General features: G+C 40.2%; 1 protein-coding gene across 12 annotated transcripts in view; it reads left to right on the top strand.

The window, feature by feature from the left end:
• Positions 1–20,332, top strand: part of R3HDM1 (R3H domain containing 1) — a 111,870-nt gene that overhangs the window by 48,105 nt on the left and 43,433 nt on the right. For 10 of the 12 annotated variants that reach the window (XM_048483249.1, XM_048483248.1, XM_048483246.1 and 7 more), the window contains 8 exons: positions 3,019–3,060; positions 3,503–3,592; positions 10,810–10,924; positions 11,610–11,688; positions 12,283–12,342; positions 12,948–13,088; positions 17,103–17,211; positions 17,299–17,394. In XM_048483249.1, coding sequence (XP_048339206.1) covers positions 3,019–3,060; positions 3,503–3,592; positions 10,810–10,924; positions 11,610–11,688; positions 12,283–12,342; positions 12,948–13,088; positions 17,103–17,211; positions 17,299–17,394 — 732 coding nt within the window. The remainder of the gene's footprint in view (positions 1–3,018; positions 3,061–3,502; positions 3,593–10,809; positions 10,925–11,609; positions 11,689–12,282; positions 12,343–12,947; positions 13,089–17,102; positions 17,212–17,298; positions 17,395–20,332) is intronic. The other 2 variants (XM_048483250.1, XM_048483247.1) reach the window with 1 other exon arrangement.

The raw sequence follows: 20,332 nt of genomic DNA, 5'->3' as shown, positions 1-20,332 counted from the left end.
TCCTGCCATTGAACTGGATTTTCTGACTATCGCTATGATAAGCAAGAATGCGCTTGGCCTCCTTACCAAAGGGTGGGGAGTGTAAATTAGTGAAGAATCCAATGTGGAGTGTTTGAATTCAAAGGTGTTTTTATTCATAACCCCCAGTAGCTTTGGACCCTGTATTCTTTGGAAGCACTTCATCCAGCTAGAGAACAAACTCTTTTGGCCTTGATTGCCCCAAGAAAGCTCTTGAATCCCAGAGTGTACATGTTGAAGACAGAATGTTGGTTCTCTGCTTTGGATGAGTGTTTAAATAGTGTGAGCAGAGGTGCTGGTTTGTGCAGGAAGCTTGGCCAGAAAGGCTCTCAGGATTGAGATCCAGTTTTTAAAAGTATATTCTAAGCATGTCTGAATAAACAAGTGGAACAGGGAAAGTGAAATACAAAACTTAGAAATCCATTTATGAGCTAAATTTTTTTCCATCTTGCTTGTGAAGTGAGCCAGAGTTTGCAGGTGACAGTTGATGAAAGAACCTTTTTCTTGCTAGCCTTTATTTCAAGGGTTCCATGGAAATAAGATTGATTCATCTTTAATGAATCAGAAGGTGGGGAGTAAAGAATTGGGCTGTATACATCTGAGATGTCAAATGAGGGGGTGGGGAAGAAAATGCCCCTGAAATGGGTCATCCAGTGTATGTATGTATTAAATATTGCATCCTGCGTTTCTCCCCAGAGATTGTGAGGTCCATCCCCCTTAGCACCCTCTTGTGGGCCCTCCACCTTGCTGCCTCTCAAAGTCTGTGGAGCGCAGTGGCCTCAGAATGGGCATTGGAAAGACTGACCAAGCCATGCAGTCTCCCTGCCCTAGCTGTTAGGTTCCCTCCAACATGGACTCTCCCAGTCCACTTCCTCCTCAGTCTCCCAGGAACCTTGGTTTATATGGTGGGTTGTCCCACCCCCTTCCAGTCCCTTTTTCTCCCTTGTGTGCCCATAATGCACCTGGCTCAGAGTTTGGGAGAACCTTTCCTAAGGATTCTGTTCCCCCCCCCCCCCACACACACACACATTATGCCCTTCCTTCTGTCTGAGACAGAAGCATCTCATAACAGCAAATACGTAAATACAAAATAAAGAAACCAATAGACAATAAACTAACTTGGGTGGACCTGGGATTCAGTAGTTGGCTTATCCAAAGGCAGCAGTTTTGAACCACAGGCTAATAGCTCTTTAGCTCTTGCCAAGGGCCCATGCCTTGGGACTTGACCCGGTCTTATAATAGTTAAAACTGGAAGGAAAAAACTATCATTCATATGCTGCAGGTGGCCAAGACATTCTTCTCCTTATTTCCATCCTTGAGATTCATTATTTGTCTCAGCTGTTGTAATGAATTTTTAGTCTATTAGATCTGGCAGAACCAGTATTATTCTTCGATAATAAAATCTAGTGAAATGAAGTAACAGAATGCAGTTGTCAAAGAATCCACATTCATGCTAGGAAAATACAAATCCAGTTGATCTGTCACAGGCACAGTAGTGCACATTAAAATTTTGATGTTTCTTTAGGTAAAAGAAATAGGGGATTGCAAGGAGAGTATGTTTGTGGTGCAAACATATCTAGCATTTTGACAGTCTCTTGACATGCTCCTTTATTAGAATATAAATAAAAATCACTGGGTTCTGCTAAGCTATAACTATATATTGTGCTTGTATTAGCACTTGGCAGCAATCACATTTTAAATATTATTCAATACTACAAAGTTGTGTTAAACCATGGAAAACTGCTTCATGGTTTCCATCTGATTTTTAATTTCCATCTGATCTTTAATTCCACCTGAGGTCGGCTAGACTTGAAGCTTAGTGGTTTATCTAGTTGACGAGCTTTCATGGCTGTGGGGAGATTTGAACATGTGCTTAGTAGGAATGCATAACTTTTTGAATGACCAATTTTCTGTTGAATCATCATGGGCTTTAATTTACAAGTGAACATGAGGCCCTTTTAGTAGGCCATATATATGTTTGTGCACCTCTTATTATAGATTCAGAGAAACATGATCGGGGTCATGTGCCTTTGTAATAGAATCCAAGGTTTTCACATAGCTTATGATCACTGTAGAGATACTGCAGAGAATTATTTCCTTTAAACAGTTGTAACGTGAGATGGTAGTTTGCTACATCATCTCCCCCTTCTTTGAATTATATTGAGAATAACATCTCTGCAGATAGAGATCTCATTGAATGGTACTGGAAGAGGTGACGATAATGATGGGTATTATCTAGTACGTACATCACGAGGAACAGATAATGGTAAAATAGCAGCAGTGCTATTTGGGAAAGCTGGAACAATCATACAGAAGGAGAAATGTTTAGAAGCCATTTTACTCTCTGGCGATATACACCCATCTTGTCTGAAGGCTAGATGAGTAGATCTGGAAACTCTGGTCTGAATGCGTTAACTGAGAGCCAGCGTGGTGTAGTGGTTAAGAGCAGGTGGACTCTGATCTGGAGAACTGGGTTTGACTCCCCTCTCCTCCACATGAGCGGTGGAGTCTTATCTAGTGAACTGGGTTTGTTTCCCCACTTCTACATTCCTGCTGGTTGACCTTGGGCAAGTCACAGTTCTTCAGAGCTCTCTCAGCTCCACCTACCTCACAAGGTGTTTGTTGTGGGCAGAGGGAGGGGAAAGGAGTTTGTAAGCTGCCTTGAGACTCCTGACAGGAGAGAAAGGCGGGGTATAAATCCAAACTTTTCAGCTCCTTCTTTCTTGAGCTATGAGTAATTTTTGAAGTTGGTAGCTTTTGTCTGTTTGCAAGCAGAATATTGTTTTAAGAATGGAAATTTGAAATATTGCTTCTCCTAAAAATCTGACAGCAACTTGAGCTGTGTTTTCACATCTGGTTACATGGAATGATCATCCTGTAACGAATCGTCACTATAAAATTGCTTTTTCTGTGCTGTGCACTCCAGTGAATTGAATATTGCCTCATACAGCAGTATGTAAAGTTTAATACAAACTCTCTTTTGTTGTGCCCACCATTCAGCGGCCAGCGCAGTCTTTTGGACAGACAGGAAAAAGGTCAAAGGTACAGTAGACTTGTGTGCCGGCATGCTAAGGAAGTCTTCATGCTTGATGAAGCCTTGCTATTTTGTGAAACTATGTATTGACTTTAGTTTTGTTCTGTTTTTGGCAATAAAGTATCTTTTGGTTTTTGGTTCTGCTTAATTGTTTGTTTTTTGTGCTTTGCCTTTATATTTATAGTGGCTTCTTGTTGCTAGAGGCAGGAAATATTGCTGTTCCTTTGCTTACTTTTTTTATTAACTGAAGTTGCTTTCTGCTGATACCTTGATAACTTCAGAGTTTTAATTGCTTGTTCATTTGCCCTTCCAAAAAAAAAAAGATTGTGTATTGAAAGTCGCTGACCATTTTGAATGTGATCAGTTTCCATTATGCATTTGGCAGTAAGTTTAATTTGAGGGGAAACGTCTGTGAACCGTAGAGTTTTAATTGTAAATACTTTTCTTCAGTCAAGTACAAAGTTAAAGCTAGTTCGGAGCCTGGCTGTGTGTGAAGAATCTCCTCCACCTCCCACAGCTGAAATTTCACAGGATGTGCAGGTAAAAAAAAAATCAAGTATGGGACCTCAAACTTTGCTTCTTAAGAATGTTTGGTTGAAAGGAACACGGGAGTTGAGTTAGTTCTTTGGGAGGATTCAAGCTGGGAGGATTCAAGCTGGCAAAGATGCTTACATGGATGTGAGTGTGTGTGCGAATAAGCAGTCTATATTGCTGTGGAGCACTGGATCTCTCATTAGCAATAAAATAGATGCACTTTGGAAGGATGTTTTGTGTACTTGTGCTCTTTCTCTGGCATGAATTGTCCAAAATAATGGGTGGAAGAAAAAAAATATTGTAAGATTGTGGGCAAGTTGTATAATATTCCTTGGTTTTTAATGTCACCTCATAGTTTGGAATATTTATGTATGTGACTAATATTGAAAGCTTGGCATCTAAGCCAAGATTTACAACACACATTCCGGTAATATTGGGGAATGTTCCCTGACATTGAAGCAGTAGAATTAATTAGTGTGAATTTCATCTCATTGAGGAAAGGATCAGAGTTGTATGACCTACTTTTTCAGGCTGAGTGGAGTTAGGTGGGGATCGGATATGCATACAAATAAAACTAAGGATAAGGAGAGTGTGAGAGGTAAATAGTCTCTCATCAGAATCTGCTAGCATCTAGGTGTGTGACTCCTGAACAGTAATGTCAGAGAACAGGAAGCACATTCAGTGATGGAGTGTATTTGAAGGGGGCCTATTTCTGAACTATGTTGAAGTGTAGATCTTGCCTTATGAATTTAAGTGGAGATATAGTGGGGATGGCTAGATCTCTCTCCACATAAAGGGTTATAGGTGTCAGGATGGTTCCATCAAAGGCTGCTTCCGCATGGCCGAAAAACAGAGCCCCAGGGACGGGAAAAAAACAATCTCTGTGGTTCTGCAGCAGTGCCTTCCTGGCCGCCCCTGAGCGGCGCAAAGGCGTTGCTTTCAAGCCTTGCTCATTGAGCGAGGTTTTTGAAAAGCTGCGTCTTCCCTCCAGCGCAGTGCAAACCGCACCAGTGGGAAGGCACTGCTTTTCCCCTCCACTCACCTCTCCCTCCAGTGTTGCGCTGGAGGGACATGCCCATCTCTTCCTCCAGCATCGCTCTGGAGGGCTGGAGGGACACGCGGCCCTGGAGGTTGGAGGGCAGCATGGGCGTGTCCCTCCACCCCTCCAGAGTGACGTTGGAGGGAGAGGTAAGTGGGGGGGACTGAAGGAGAGGTGGCTCTCTGGCTGGGGAGAAAATTGGGGCTGCTCGCACGCTACCATGTGAGCAGTCCCCAAGCCTCCACTGGCATAATTTATGCCCGTGGAGGTTCGTTTCCGATGCTGTGCAAAAAAGGCCAAAGAGTTGTATGTTTCAGTTAGGAATTACATTCTCTTCTGACCAACAACAGCAAATCCCCAAGAGTACTCTGGAGACATACTGTTTCAGCACTTGTCTGAGATGTATGGCAGGCAGTCAGAATGCTGAAAGGTGAGGTTAACTGTTACCAATGAAATGTGATCATCCTATTCCACAAGACATTCTTCTGCTGAAGAAAAGGGTAATGGTGGATTTGCATTATCCAAACATCTGCCCACTTGCAGAAACCTAGACCAAGTAGAAGGACCCATCTCAGAAAATAAAAACCATTTTTATCTGATTCAGGACAACTTTTTCGCAGACATTGCAACTGATTGCTTGTTATAATGAGATGGCATCTTTAACTGATAAAGGCCAAAGTCATGTTAACAAAAGAGAAACTAATTCTAGAACAGTGGTTCTCAACCTGGGGGTCGGGACCCCTTTGGGGGTTGAACGACCCTTTCACAGGGGTCGCCTAAGATCATTGGAAAACGGTCTTTTAATATTTTATATATGCCAATTTTATGGTTGGGGGTCACCACAACACGAGGAACTGTATTAAAGGGTCACAGCATTAGGAAGGTTGAGAACCACTGTTTTAGAAACTTTTGGTTAAAAATGACGAACCTTTTTCTTTCAAATATGATAAATTGATGTTTCTGGGGGTGGTAGTTCTGATCACTCAAGAAGATGGAGACTGTCCTCACATAAAGGACAGGTAGGCTGATGGAAATATTTTGTCAGACATTCACCAGCTTTGAATATACTAAAAAATAACTTGTTTCTCCTTTTATTGGGCCACTGGAGGAACTTCTAGAGGAATTTCAACAATAGTTGAATAATCTAAACCAACTTAAACTTTTCTAACCTAGTAGTGTATAGTCCCGTGGTTCGCCACCACTGGTATAGTCTGTGTGGGTTAATTACAGCTGTCCTTCACCCTTATCAATTTTCCTTGAAAGTTCATTCTCTTATGTGAAGCTCTTTCTGGCAAACCCATTGATGGACCAGGACTGGTGCTATTAACTTCCTCCTTTCCGGTTAGGTGTAATTTGTCTGTGGAGAACTACTTCCTTTGCTTCTCTGTCTTTTCTCCAAGACCATTTTTATCTGTTGTCCATTGAGGTTTGTCTTGTTGGAAGTCTTCTGTTTAGATCTTTGTTTCCTTGGCTATGTCAAGTCTAAGGCCTAACCCACTGTGATATACTCCATCTGCTGAAAAGAATGAACTTTCACAGTACAACATTCCTTTTTGTAGTGAGCCCTCCATGTTCATGGATTATCATTGGAATTGGCGAATGAATCTTAATTCTGTAAAGCAGCTGTAATTTTCTGTAGATTGCCCTGTGTGCATTCTTTTTATGGCTTGCCTGTTAATTATCTTGCATAGAGGCAGATAAATGGCATCATATGGTGCTGAAAATCCAAAAGGTGAAAAATAACCAATCAGAACAATTATAAGCATTCATTTTTATTATGCATTTCCTCCAAGGAACTCAGACAGCATTGTTTTCCCTTTTTGTCCTTACAAGATCCCCGAATTGATTGCCTGGGCTGAGACAGTGACACTCTTGACAATTACACTATGCTGACCCTATTTGCATTAGATTCATTTATTTTAAAAGAATTAGGTAGTTGAGAGTTATGGTAGAAAGGGTACAAATGAAAAACCCTGGGCTTTTCTCCCTGCTGAATAGCCATTGTATTTAAAAGTGCATAAAATCAATAATGCCAAGCAAAAGGGATGGCTTCTTCTTTCATCTGTATCAACTTCCTTGTTTCCCTGTTCCTTGAAGAACACTGTTGGCAAATGATGGCACGTGGTGATACTCAATAATGTACAGGTGAAAAAGCTCTTGATGGCATGACTAATACATTACTAGGTCTACTATATGGCATTGTCACAATATCGAAAGGAACAGTGTTGGTACTTCAATTTATTGTAAAGCTTGACTGTTCAGTCTGTTCATGAGATATTATAACCCATTATGTACAAGTCTGTGTTAGACTTCACTGGGAAGCCACTGAAATTCACAGACACTAGATAGTTTCAACAAAATGGATGCGAGTCTGAAATCAACAAAACCTGGTTGCTGGTACTAAAGAACACCAAAACCAAAAAAAAGGGACATTTCAAACATGATTCAAACTCCTTCTGTCACCCCCACCACCTCAACTCGCACTAATTTCTGAGATGAGTTACCCACATTCAAACTACCAGGACATACACATACAAATGCAACTGCAAATGAATTCTGCAAATGCACCTCACTGCCTCCCCCCATCTCCACCTCAGAGAAGAACAAAACAAGTACCCAACTACACCAGAAACTTCATACTGTGCCACAGAGAGAAATACACATCTTCCCATGAGAGGCCTTTGACGATGCTAGCAATAGATATGGCTGAAACATTGGGAGCTAAAATTGCCAGATAATGGCCAAAACAGCCAGAACAGACAAGGTAAAATGATCCCTCTAATTACACAAATTATCAAAGGGAAGCTTTAAACAAGAATTAGTTGCACACTTGCATCTTTTCTGCTTCCCATGCAATGGTGTTAAACCATTCAAAAATGGGAAATGGTTGGGCACAGGTCCCAACAGGGGTAAAAATTAATTAGCGTATGAGGGCTCTAGTGAACTTCTAGAGCTGTTTGTGTGAGAGAATGGGTTTTTTTGAATCTCTCATGTGGGAAGGGTTGGGAGATCTCAAGTTTTTTCTACTTGGGGGAATTTTTAGTAAAGGAGGGGAGGAACTGAAAGGTCATGTATCTAGTATTAGGAAATGAAGAGAAAGTCATATATGGAATTGGAAGTGTTTGCTTGCTAGACATACTTAAACTGAACTGTACTTATTGCTAGACTTACTTAAACGGAACTGTACCAGCCAGTGGCTGGTAGGAGAAGATACCCAGAGCTGTGGGGAGTGAGGAAGGAGTGATTACTGTTTCCACTGTGGTCCATGTTAACTAGGTTTTGCCTAACTGGTCTAAATCATGCATTCAGCATTATATTACAAAGATTGAGGATTTTTGAGAACTCATTTTCTGTTTTTCAGACCCAAATACAGTTGGATAGTGCTTGGGTTGTATCAATTTAGAATTTACACTGCTTATTTCTTTCTTTTACATATGTTAAAGCAATGGAGGAAAGAGATGGAGTAGATCACAGACTCCCACACTAAAATTCAAGGAAGCAACTTAATGCATATGTAGTAAGCATGAAAATGCATATGTAGTAAGATTATTTTTTCTCCATCAAGAGCAGGATTATGGTAGTATTGAGTTGTCCTCTGAAATTTATTGTTAGATTTAAGTCCAGTAGTTCCTTAGAGATTAAATGATTTTTTGAGGTAAAATCTTTCAAGAGTTAAAGCTCCTCCCTTCATTCGATATCATTTAATGTACTGTATATGCTCGTGTATAAGTTGAGCTTTTCAGCACTTTTTTTTTGTGCTGAAAAACCCCCCTCGACTTATACACGAATCAGATGTATTTAAAAAAAATATTTTAGGGTTTTTACTTTGTCGGCCACCAGGGGCCCAGTTTTTAGGCTAGCGGCACCAAAATTTCAGGATATCATCAGGTGACACTCCTAATGATACCATCCAAGTTTGATAAAGTTTGGTTCAAGGGGTCCAAAGTTATGGACCCCCAAAGAGTTTGCCCCCATTCCCCCATTGTTTCCAATGGGAGCTAATAGTACATGGGGCTACATTTTGAGGGTCCATAACTTTGGACCCCCTGAACCAAACTTCACCAAACCTGAGTGGTATCATCAGGAGGGGCTCCTAAAGATACTCTGAAATGTTGGTACTGCTAACATAAACATTCCTCCCCTGACCAAAAATCCAGTTTTGAAGGATTTTAACTCTTGTGTTTTAGCTTGGTTGCTGGTTGAGCTAAGGTTTTTGTACTTTTAAAGGTATTGCTGAGACCACATTGTTTTTGTTGACTCCCTTTTCCACTTACAGAGCTAGTTTACTGTTTTTCTTTGAAATAAATATCCAAAAACATTTAACCTACTGATGCCTCAATTAATGTAATTTTATTAGTATCTATTTTTATTTTTGAAATTTACCAGTAGCTGCTGCATTTCCCACCCTCAACTTATACGCGAGTTAATAAGTTTTCCCAGTTTTTTGTGGTAAAATTAGGTGCCTCGACTTATATGCGGGTCGACTCTTACACGAGTATATACGGTACTCCTCCAAAAAATGCTATTGTTTGGCTAAAAAGAACAATACAGATGAATTTAATGGTAAATTGAGTGATACATTGGATATTAAAGTGCAAGAAGTAATTACACATGCTGTGGTATCACAGAAGATGTGTAAAATGCTGTTGTGTGATATAGTCTTTGTATATTGACCATAAGCTGTTTACCACACAGTTCATCTTCATATGGGTCTTGCTGATTCAAAATTTTTCAACATATTTTAGACCAACTTGTATGTAAAAGATTATGGCTGTTATATAGAGCTACTTGAGATGGTTTTTAAAGAGATCCAGATCTGGAGTTCATTCCTCCCCCCTCCACCCAAAGTGCTTTAATTGTTCATATATCCCAAATTATAATATTGATATTATAATACTCTGGGGTCTTGGACCGTCTAGTTCATGACATTCTGCTCCACATTTTAATTTAGAATGAAGTATTTAATGAGGAATGCAGATTGTGACAAATCAACAAAAAATTTACAGTTCACAATCTGGTATGTTCTTTGGCAAGTTTATAAATTTGAATTTTTTAGATATATTGTTGAATATGAAAATGGTAACGATAAATATGGACACATTTTGACACATACATGTATGAACAACATAACCTGTACTGATCAGTAAGGTGTCAAGCAGTGAGTAAAGGAAAATTCTACATTTCTATGGGGAAAAAAACCTCTAGTAAGCCAAAAAAGTGAGATTCAAACGAAGTTACAAGAAAGTGAAAATCCCAGCAGGCTTGTAACTTCATGCTTCCAGGAATCCAATATGAGATACAATATATATTCTTCCACTTATGAATCTGAGGCTAGATGCTCTTTCTTCCATCAGAACAGTTCAATTTTTATAGAGGATTACTATACAGTCCTGCTTAAATCATCAAAATCAGAAACTATTGGAAGATGCTACAGAGCTATTCTATATTTGTTTTTGAAATTAGCGGGGGGGGGGGATATTATTTTCTCCTTTGTATTTCCCCGACACACTTACCTTTTTTATTACCCCTTCTCCCCACACATACATACTGTTTGTTCTTTTCTTCTCCAGGAGTAGTCCCCATAGTGAAATTTCAACCACTTCTCCTGTTGTTTGATGTAGAGCGGTTAGCCCCCACATATATGCACTTTTGTAGCTTTCACATAGCTTTCACATTTTCTGAAAACATGGAGCTTCTCCCATGTTTGCAGAAAAGTCCCTCTGTTTCTGGTCCCATTTGTGGATTTTTGACCCATACTCTAGAGCGCAGAATCAGATATAACAGTATCATCTAAGTAAAAATATATATATATATTGGAAACTTATGGTGAAGGTTTTCACAAAGCTTAGTTTTTAAAGTAATGGTAAATACTGTCTGAAATTATATTGTGTACCAAACTTACCTCCATGTAATTTTGGGTTGTGGATAGCAAAAAAAAAATGTACCAAGAATAATAATTTCTTTTTTTTCTTTTAAAGTCTCTTTCAGATGCATATTAAATGATCCCATTCTCCATATGTTTGAATTGAGTAATTTTAAGAGCCTGAAAGACAATTCTGTCTGATTGCTTTACCACACTTAACATGTTATATGTTTTGATATAGTTGTAGATAGATGAAAAGGACAGAGTTTCATTATGGGATATTTTGCTTGAAAAAAAATGGTTGATTTTTGCTTTCAACAGGAGAAAATTCAGATTCAGCTAACACAATCATTTGACAAAGAAGAGAAACCCTTGAAAGATGAAACTGAAAAGGAAAAGTCCACTGACAAATTCCCCAGGAAAATGTTATCAAGAGGTTTGCTATTCATCATCTGGTTTTAAATTACATCTCTGTTAATTTTTTCATGAATAACCTTTAGCACATTTGAAGTCTTCTAATATTTACAACTCCACTCTTCTGATGGATCTTAAGAATATCTTCCAAAGTTACCACACAATATTACCATATGCCCAGCTTCCACTTATGTTATTTCATGCTGTCCTTCTGGCACTTGCACTGAAAGATCATACTAAATAGCCAGCATGCATCAAAATAAACTGAGACACCCACTTTTTAAAATACAACAAAGAATGGCATGAAAAGGGCCTTGCAAGGAACTTTGGCCCTACCAGCCATCAGTTTGACCTAGAGCAGCTGCGATGGTGAGCCTACCACTCTGGAGGACAACCCTTGGTCCAGCTGCCGATGCAGCATTTGACCATCAAGCCTCAGTATAAGAAGGAAAATGAAGGGAAAAAATCAACCTTAATATGTGCTACAGGTATTATTGGGGTCCTGGCCTCAGTTTATAATAGTATTGTTTTTCTGAAATACAAAATGTTATGTGTGAATCCTTATGATTTATGAACAAAACAAAATTTATATATTCTAATTTCCAAATTGGATGATTGGTTACACTAACAGCTTCCTTTTAAAATTTAAAAGTGCCTTTGTTAAAAGAATTAATTTATTCTGTATAACTTTTGGATTTTTTTTTTAGATTCCAGTCAAGAATACACAGATTCAACTGGTATAGACTTACATGAGTTTTTAGTAAATACGTTAAAAAACAATCCCAGGTAAACAAGCTAGTTTTTAAATGAATTTTATTAATCTGTTCAGTGTTCATTTTATTTTCTTCTATGGTTTAATGTCTCAAATAATACCCCTAAGTACCTTTTCTGAAGCTTTTAATCTACGGTTTACCATGCTTGCAATCTGCCTTATTTGAGCTTAATTTTGTATAAGTCTATTTCTGTTTCTTGTACCTGTATTTAGCTACCTTTGCATAAATGTGTATATGAGAGTTCTTGTTGCTTACTCTGAAAGTAATCTATTTAGGTGGGTGTTGCCTTGACTCCAGTGTGTCTTTTCCTTCAAACTTCGTGTCTGGGTTTGGGGACCAGTGAAAGCACACTTTGCAGTTGCTGCCCGAATTTGTGCAAATGGGCCATGTAAAGGCTTTTAATCAATCAACTAAGCTGGAAGTGGGGGGTAGCACAAAGCAAATAATCAACCACATTTATTTCTCCTATAAATTCTGCAGTATCTCCTTTCTATGGGCTTAACATTTGGGCGAATCTTCTTAAAATGTATACTATATTTAGTATGGCAGGGGGATATTTTGTCTTATGATTGTCTCTTTTCTTCCCTCTTTTATTTTTATTTTCTAGGGACAGAATGATGCTGCTGAAGTTGGAACAGGAAATTTTAGATTTCATTGGTAATAATGAGTAAGTATGAACCAAGCAGGGCCAACTCTGGTGAGCAACCTCCTAGGAATAGCAGGGTTGTGACGCAAAAGCAGGCAATGCCAAACCACTGCCGACTGTCTCTTCACTTGAAAACCCAGTAGGACAGAGGGGGAACTACCAGGGGGACCGGTGTGTGTGCGGTGCACTGGGTGCATGCCGGGGGTGGCAGAAAATCGTCCCCCGTGGGGGACCCCCCCATCACTTACTTTATTAAAATAGTGCAGGCTGGAGAAACGGCCAGTTCCCTTCAAGCTGAAAATGGCCTGGTGGGAACTACACTTCCCAAGAGACCTTGCAAGCCCCAAGGTCTCATAGGAAGTATAGTTCCCACCCGGCCGTTTTCAGCCTGAAGGGAACAGGCCGTTTTTACAGACTGAACTAAGGTAAGGGGGGGGGGGGAATGCGCTGTGGAGGGGGAGGGGGCGGAAAACACTGAGTGTGCACCGGGAACACTCTGGCCCAGTTACGCCTCTGCAGTAGGATCACTGTAGGTCAGCTGGGAATTGACAGTAAAAGTTTTGAAGTAATTTATTGACAAATGATGAAACAATGTGTATAAAGCTAAAAGTCTCATTTTATTTCAGAATCCCACGCAAGAAGTTTCCCCCCATGACCTCTTATCATAGAATGTTATTGCACAGAGTGGCTGCTTACTTTGGACTGGAGCACAATGTGGACCAGAGTGGGAAATCAGTTATAGTAAATAAAACCAGCAACACAAGAATGTGAGTTAGGATGGAGTATTTTTTTTCTTGATAGTTTACTTTTTTTTAAAAAAAAGTCCAGTAATCTGGATGATAGCACGTCTTAAACTGGTGACCAGGGAATGGGGGGGCTTACTCCATAGATCTCGTTTCATTATATATTTAAAACATTTCTGCCTCTCACTGGTTAGAAACAATCTTTAAAACAAGGTTGTAGGTCTTTAAAAAGTTTTTCCTAGATTAGGCAACTTTGAATTGGGGAAGGGCTGAGGCTCAGTGGTAGAGCATCTGCTTTGCTTGCAGAAGGTCCTAGGTTAAATCCCTGGCATCTGCAGTTTGAAGGATCAGGCTGTAGGTGGTGTGAGACCCTGGAAAGCTGCTGCCAGTACAATAGACTATACCAGTGATGGTGAATCTTTTAGTGACCGACTATCAGGGGCAGAGTGAGGGGAAACTGCACCTGGGGCATGCGTGCATCCTGTGCCCATGCCACACCTCCATCCGCCCACGCCCTGTCCTGGAATGCCCTGAAACACCCCCGACACACCGTCACTATGCCCCCACTGGGGAATGTGCCCAGTGTGTCACGCTCCCCTCGCCCCCTTGGCACTATGCCACTGCCGAAACTGGGGTGACTGCGCACGTGTCTACAAAGAGTGACACCTCTGGCACGCGAGCCATAGGTTCGCCACCACTGGACTATACTGACTTTGATGAAGCCATGGTCTGATTTAGTATAACACAGCTTCATGTGTTTTAGTATTTAGTATCATGACTGATTTAGTATAACACAGCTTCATGTAAATTAATTTTTGGTTCACAGCCTCAGTATCCTTAAGAGAACGATTAACGTCTAATGCAGAAACCGTAACAACAACAAAATCCTTTTCTTTTTTGAGGAGGAGAGAGTGAGAGAGTTAATTCTCCATCACCTTAAAAATCTTCTGTGAAAGCAATCCTCATCATCATCATCAATCCTCCTTAATTACATTGTTTCTAGTAACTAAACGACCAACAAAAATTTTCCAGAGTACCAGCTTTTGTGAGTCAGAGCTCACTTTGTCACAGGGGTCTAATTTAAATCTGCTACTATGGACACAACATGACACCCCATCTGAAACTGTCTTATGCCACCGTTACTAGTGTAATGGGGGGTGGCACGAGGGAGATTAGAGCCTAGGGCACCACTTCCTGGAGGGCGCATTGCCACACACACACACCCAACTGTACCCCAGTCACGTTGGGGCTGGAGTGCATCAAAGACCGGCTGCTTCCAAACTCCACATGGAGTTCAAGTGCAGGACCAGGTACCCTGCCCTGATCTCCATGTGGAGTTCATTTCACTGTTTGATCTCCATGTGCAGTTCATTTGCTACTGGCCCCTAGCCTTTCTGAGGCCAGCAGCAAATTGAGATTACAGCCAGTCCTCCACTACTTTGATACTGTTGTATCCACCTCCACTCAGGTGGAGCTTGGCGAAAGGGGTCGAAGCCAATGGTATAAATGTAGAAGAGGACTAGCAGTGTGCTCAGTCTGAACCTGGCCTCAGTCAGGGTTGGATCCAGCTCTAAGCTGCAGGATTCCAGCCTGCAGTTTAGAGCTGGATCCAAGTCTGGCAAAGGCCAGGCCCTTGCTGTTCTGATCTCCACATGGAGATCAGTCCATGGTTGACCTCACACCCAATCTCCAAATATAGGTGAGGGCGGGGCGAGCTCTGCTTGCCGTAATTGAGCTGTGTTCCCTGATTGGGGGGGGTGCAGCTGTGGAGGTGGGGGCATGGTGTCCAGGGCTTGCCCAGGGTGTCATTTCAACAAGCTGAGCCCCTGGCCACAATAATTTTAGCATTTGGGAAACAGAAAGTGTTTTCTTACAAAAACTACAGTCAAGGGGCTTATAGAAGGCAAAGCAAATGAACAGTGGTGTTGGATTATGTCAATTTATCCTTTAACTGTCTATTTGTTTGTGTATTTTCCACCTCCTAACAATTTAAAGGTGCATGTTTAAAATGGATGAAATGTTACAATAATGGGAAAGGAGCATAGTAGCCAAATGGAAAGGTATTGTGTAACATAGAATGTGAGTAATCTCACAGGTTCAACAAGAACCCAGGACAAACCAATGGGAGCTTCAGAATTCAAATACCACACAGTGATTTCAACTGACAACTACCCTTCCTCTCTGTTTTTCCTTTAGCATTTTTCCAGATTGTTGGACTAAATTGATGACTTATTCCCATTTTGCTCTTATGTAGAAATCCAGAAACACTTTTATAGTATTTCGTTTTTACACGAGGTATGGGAGGTGAGCCTTAACTACAGCTTACAATGTGTATCAGCCTGTCCATGCAGAGTTATTCAGAAAGAAAGAGTAAGAAAGCTGAAAGTGCAGCTGAAACTTTCTTCAAAGATTTCTTTATACCTCTCTCATTCCAGGAGAGGCAAGCCAGTGTGCCCTTTTGGGAAGAGGAGCTGTTGAGAAACTTCCAGAGAACTCCAACTGTACCAACATACATTTACTCATACACAGATTATACCTGTGGGACACAAACACATAGTTTACACTGACCTGAGTTTCATATCTCTATTTTTCAGTCTCTAAAATGGAACTGGAACATGACAAAACATTTGCTTAAAGGAAAGCTGTATTTGAGATACATTTATCATGCAATAGATGACAGCATTTATCTGCTTAGTAAAACCTGTACCTTAAATTGTGTGTCTGTCACTAAATAGATGGCTTTGGCAACTGGTGGTTGAAGATGCTGAGGATATAAACAAACTACAGTAATACATCAATTTTTCATGTTCTTAAAAATCTAGGCTGGTATCTGGAAGCCCTAGTAATAATTAGCAGGCATTTCATATAACCAGTAGACTATGTAAATAAAGGTTTTCGATGTTCTTATTTTAAATCATTTGAGATATAAAATAAGAATTCAGAAGGAAAACCTTGGAGATCTACTCCATATTGAATAAAACCCAACTTGCCTTTTCCTCATAGGCAGATTCCCCGCTCCAGTGCCGATCAGTGCTGTTAATGACATCATCAACCCAGTACACACTGGGACGACTCAGTGGAGTGGTGATTGCAGGGCAGTAAATTCAGGGATCTTTAAGAGAAAAGAGGTAAGACAGTCTAAAGGTTCTATGAAGTGCCTGCTAATTATATTTGGGCATCCAATAACTCTTAGTTAGATTTTGGGAATGCTTTTTAAAACTATCCTAAGAGAGTTCAGGAATTAAGAGAGAACCTGATTCTGCTTTTATGCAACTGTCTTCTGAGGAAAGGTAAAGACAAACACTTGTGTTAATTCACATCAATGCACAGTTATCTTTCACCTTTTTTGAAAAAAGTGTCATGATACAACATTTACTTGATGCTAAGTAGGTTGGGCACCTAAAGGTTGGCTGGAAAAGGTCTGTCAAAATTAAAGGGGGCTTTTTTTGGTACACTTCTCTGTCTGGAAGCAATTTCTGTTTTGTTTTGAAATGTGCACCTGAATTTCTTTAGTTCCATGCATTTAATTAGTAACTTTGATTGAAACATTCTCTTGTTATCCAGTGGTCAGTTTGGGCCATGATCTAACTGCAGAGTAGCTCAAGTCACCTCAAAAGTCAGATGGGGGTTCTGCTTTTCCCCCTGTGCCCTGTCTTGCTGGCTCTGTAACTATAGTCTGCACAGAACAAAGGAAGATCACTTCCAGCCAAATTCCTATTTGGTGGATGAGGGTCAAAATGTTCTCTTTATTAACAATTGTGCTTTTATTATTATGCTCTTAGCTGTAGTCAGTTTTATGTTTTCAAGGCTCTTCTACTCAAATAAGTATAACTTGAAGTGAGCATGCTAGCTCTTGGACCATCGTTTGAATTTTACAAATACTGCATACAGAAAAGCTATCTGTGAGTCATTGTGCTATCCTGTAGGATATTGCAAATGTATGTAAACACTTGTCTTCCCCAAAGCTTATGATGTGTAGACTTGGAAACAACCTTTTCTTGTCTATCATGACTAATTTTCTTTATCTTTTTTAAAAAGACCTGACCAGAAGTTTTGTGAACATATAAAAGATGAAAAAAGTGAAGACTTTCAAAAACGGTACATCCTTAAAAGAGAAAACTCTAGTCTAGACAAAGATGATAACCAGGTAAATGTTAAAACCTGTGTTACTTGTCTTAATTACATGCCTGTACTGTGCAGTGGTAATTGGCAATTAATAACTTATTTAATTTAGATGCGAATACGATTAAAAGATGACAGAAGAAGCAAATCTATAGAAGAACGAGAAGAAGAGTACCAGAGAGCTAGAGAACGAATATTTGCACAAGATGTAGGTATTCTATTACAAGGAATGTTTATGGCATCATTGACTATTTGTGACAACAGCAGCTGCTTTCTTATATAATTTTTATGTGAACAGCCATGGTTTCCTCCAAAACAAGATCAGCAGCAGAATGACTTGTGCCTATGTGAGGCTCTTTGGCTGAAGGAAACTACCACCATTAACAGGAGAGCTCCTTAAGAGTCAACCAAATGGAACTAAAATCTGTGTTTTGTTTCTAAAATGTAAAAAAGATATTTCTGCTCCTTTAATCTTTTACTTTCATGTGACTGGAATAGTATGACTTCAAAAATTCTGATACTACTTAACATTTATTTAGTGATAATGGCAAAATGTACTGCTCTCGCTGCTATTCTTAATGACTAGACCCTGAGGCAAGAAAGATAATACTGAGTGTTGGCAGACCCTTTGAAGAATTCATTTGGATTAGACCTGAGGGCTGTCCAAATTCTGATTCCTTAATTAGTGACAATCAGTAGCAAAATAAATGTATATCTTTCCTGAAGGCCAAACTCAACTTCAGAAGTTTCATTCCTATACATTAATTTCTTGTACTTGAAATAACTCAAAATTGGGGGATAGTAAGAAGTTGGACTGGCACCTAGTAAGACTTAAGCTTTTTCACTTTTTCCCCTTATTACTTCATCGTCATACACCTTTTAATTGCCATAAATAGAAAAAATACAAGGGTTAAAAGAAATAAAATGAATTAAGATGAGAAGTGTTCAGACATTATAATTGGTTAAAAGATAGTTGGATATAGAACCTGGATCAAATCTGCTGAGCCAGTGCCCGAAATTTTGCTACATCCAAAGATTTCTGTGGGTGTCGGTCACAGAGCAAGTGGAAAGTCTTGGCCTTGTACAATCATAAGACACATTTCTCAATATACTGTCTTCTGAGTGGGGCGTATAGATCACAGTCTACAAGGATGTATTCAATTGTTTCAATGGCCTTCTGTAGGCAGGAACATGTTCTTTTATGATAGGGGGTCTGATGAAACCTGCCTTTTAGGACCGCCGAGGGAAGTGCATTCAGTCAGGCCAGCATTAAAATACATCTGAGATAAGGCGAAGATAGGTTAATAAAATACTCTGGTAGGCCCCTATTGAGAGGGGGAGGATTAAGACCCTCAGGTAGAATGTCTTTCATGTAATGGGGGGGATAATAATTGAATTTCTGCATCAATTAGCCCAGGGGTAGGGAACCTGCGGCTCTCCAGATGTTCAGGAACTACAATTCCCATCAGCCCCTACCAGCATGGCCAATTGGCCATGCTGACAGAGGCTGATGGGAATTCTAGTTCCTGAACATCTGGAGAGCCGCAGGTTCCCTACCCCTGAATTAGCCTTTGCGACAGTAGGCTGACCATTTGTGCTTCATCCGTGTCATTTAAAAAAATCCAATGTGAAGTCTAGCTTTACTTTAGTCATTATCTGGACACTCCAGGAGGAAAGGAATGAATCAGAAAGCATTTGCTTGGTTAGACTATCCTTAGATTGATGATGCAGGCGCAGCCAGTATCGAAACGAGTATAGCCATATTCGTGTCTCAAGTAGATTTAAGCCCATTTCAGAACACAAAGAAAAATATGACACTCTATTGGAAATGCCAAGAAGTTTGCATAGAAAGCTTGATTGTATTCTCTCAAGGGGCTTTAACTTGTTATTTAGCCAGATAGGGGCACCATACAAGGCTTGTGACATCAATCTGCCGCCAAAGTCTCCTAACTGGAACACATTGGCCACCTTGGGTGTAAAAAAAATCGCCTTATTGCTGCTGCACACTGATTGGCAGAAGAGAAGATGTGGTTATACTGAGCAGTCCAGTTCAGGTTGTACAGGAAGCAAATGCCCAGGTAGTTGAAATTTTTAACCTGGTCAGTTTGGTTTCCGTTGATAAACCATGGTATTGTCTTCCATGTTTTAGAGAAGACCATAATTTTGGTCTTTTCATAATTAATTGTGAGTTGGTTAAGCTCACAATAGGCGGCGAAGGTGTGGAGTAGACGTTTCAATCCTATCTTGGTGCATGAGAGTAAGGCTGTGTCCTCAGCATACAATGGTATGGCTAAGGGGGCGTTGCCTAGGATAGGAGACAGAACTCCAATAGTTGGAAGGGAGTTTGGAAGGTCATGCAAAAACAGAAAGAGCAAGGGGGCAATAATACAACTCTATTTGACCCCTTTGTTGGAAATTATTTCAGGGGAGCAAAGGCCAGAAGAATTGCAGCGAATGCTGCATGTAGTTGAAGTACAAAGTTTTTGGATGCGATAAAGTAGGCAGTTCTCTATGCCCAGGTCTCTCAGCTTGTTCCAAAAAAGTTGCCTGGGGATAGAATCGAAGGCGCTCCTTAGGTTGAGGAATGCAACGTGTAGCCCAGTATTCTTAATTTTGCCATATTTCTCAGCAAGATGTTTCAATACCGTGCAATGATTGTATGTGGAATGGCCCTTATTACTTTTTAACATATGAATTGCTTTAAAGATGTGTCCATTTTGCAAAAAAAAACCCATGTGGGATATGTGGATTTGTCTGAAGTTCAAGCTTAGTTTGTGCTGTGTTTGCTAGGAAGCCATGTTGCTACTTGCACCCTCCATCCCTGGTTAATTAACCAGACCCCTGGTGAAGTCAGCACAGTCGTCCATATTGATTTGATAGCTTTCCTTCTGCTTGGATTTGTTAGGTCCACTTCAGTGCTTGCATAATTGTTAAAAGAATTGTTTGAAGCTCATCAGGTAATTCAGTATAAGAACAGTAGAAGTCAGTTGAGTTGGGGAAACTATCACAGTGTAGGAATAACAGGTTCTTTGAATTAACTTTTGACTACTGCCCTAGGAAAAATAACCAGTAATACCAGAAGAGCCTTGGGAGATTATTCTTTTGTTATCAATAGTACAGAGGAGGGGGCATGGCCCAGCTTGGCA

The sequence above is a fragment of the Sphaerodactylus townsendi genome, linkage group LG02 (genome assembly GCF_021028975.2).
Source record: "Sphaerodactylus townsendi isolate TG3544 linkage group LG02, MPM_Stown_v2.3, whole genome shotgun sequence".
In the NCBI taxonomy this organism is placed as follows: domain Eukaryota; kingdom Metazoa; phylum Chordata; class Lepidosauria; order Squamata; family Sphaerodactylidae; genus Sphaerodactylus; species Sphaerodactylus townsendi.
Note: the sequence above shows the minus strand (reverse complement) of the source record. Positions and strands in the feature narration are given on the sequence as shown.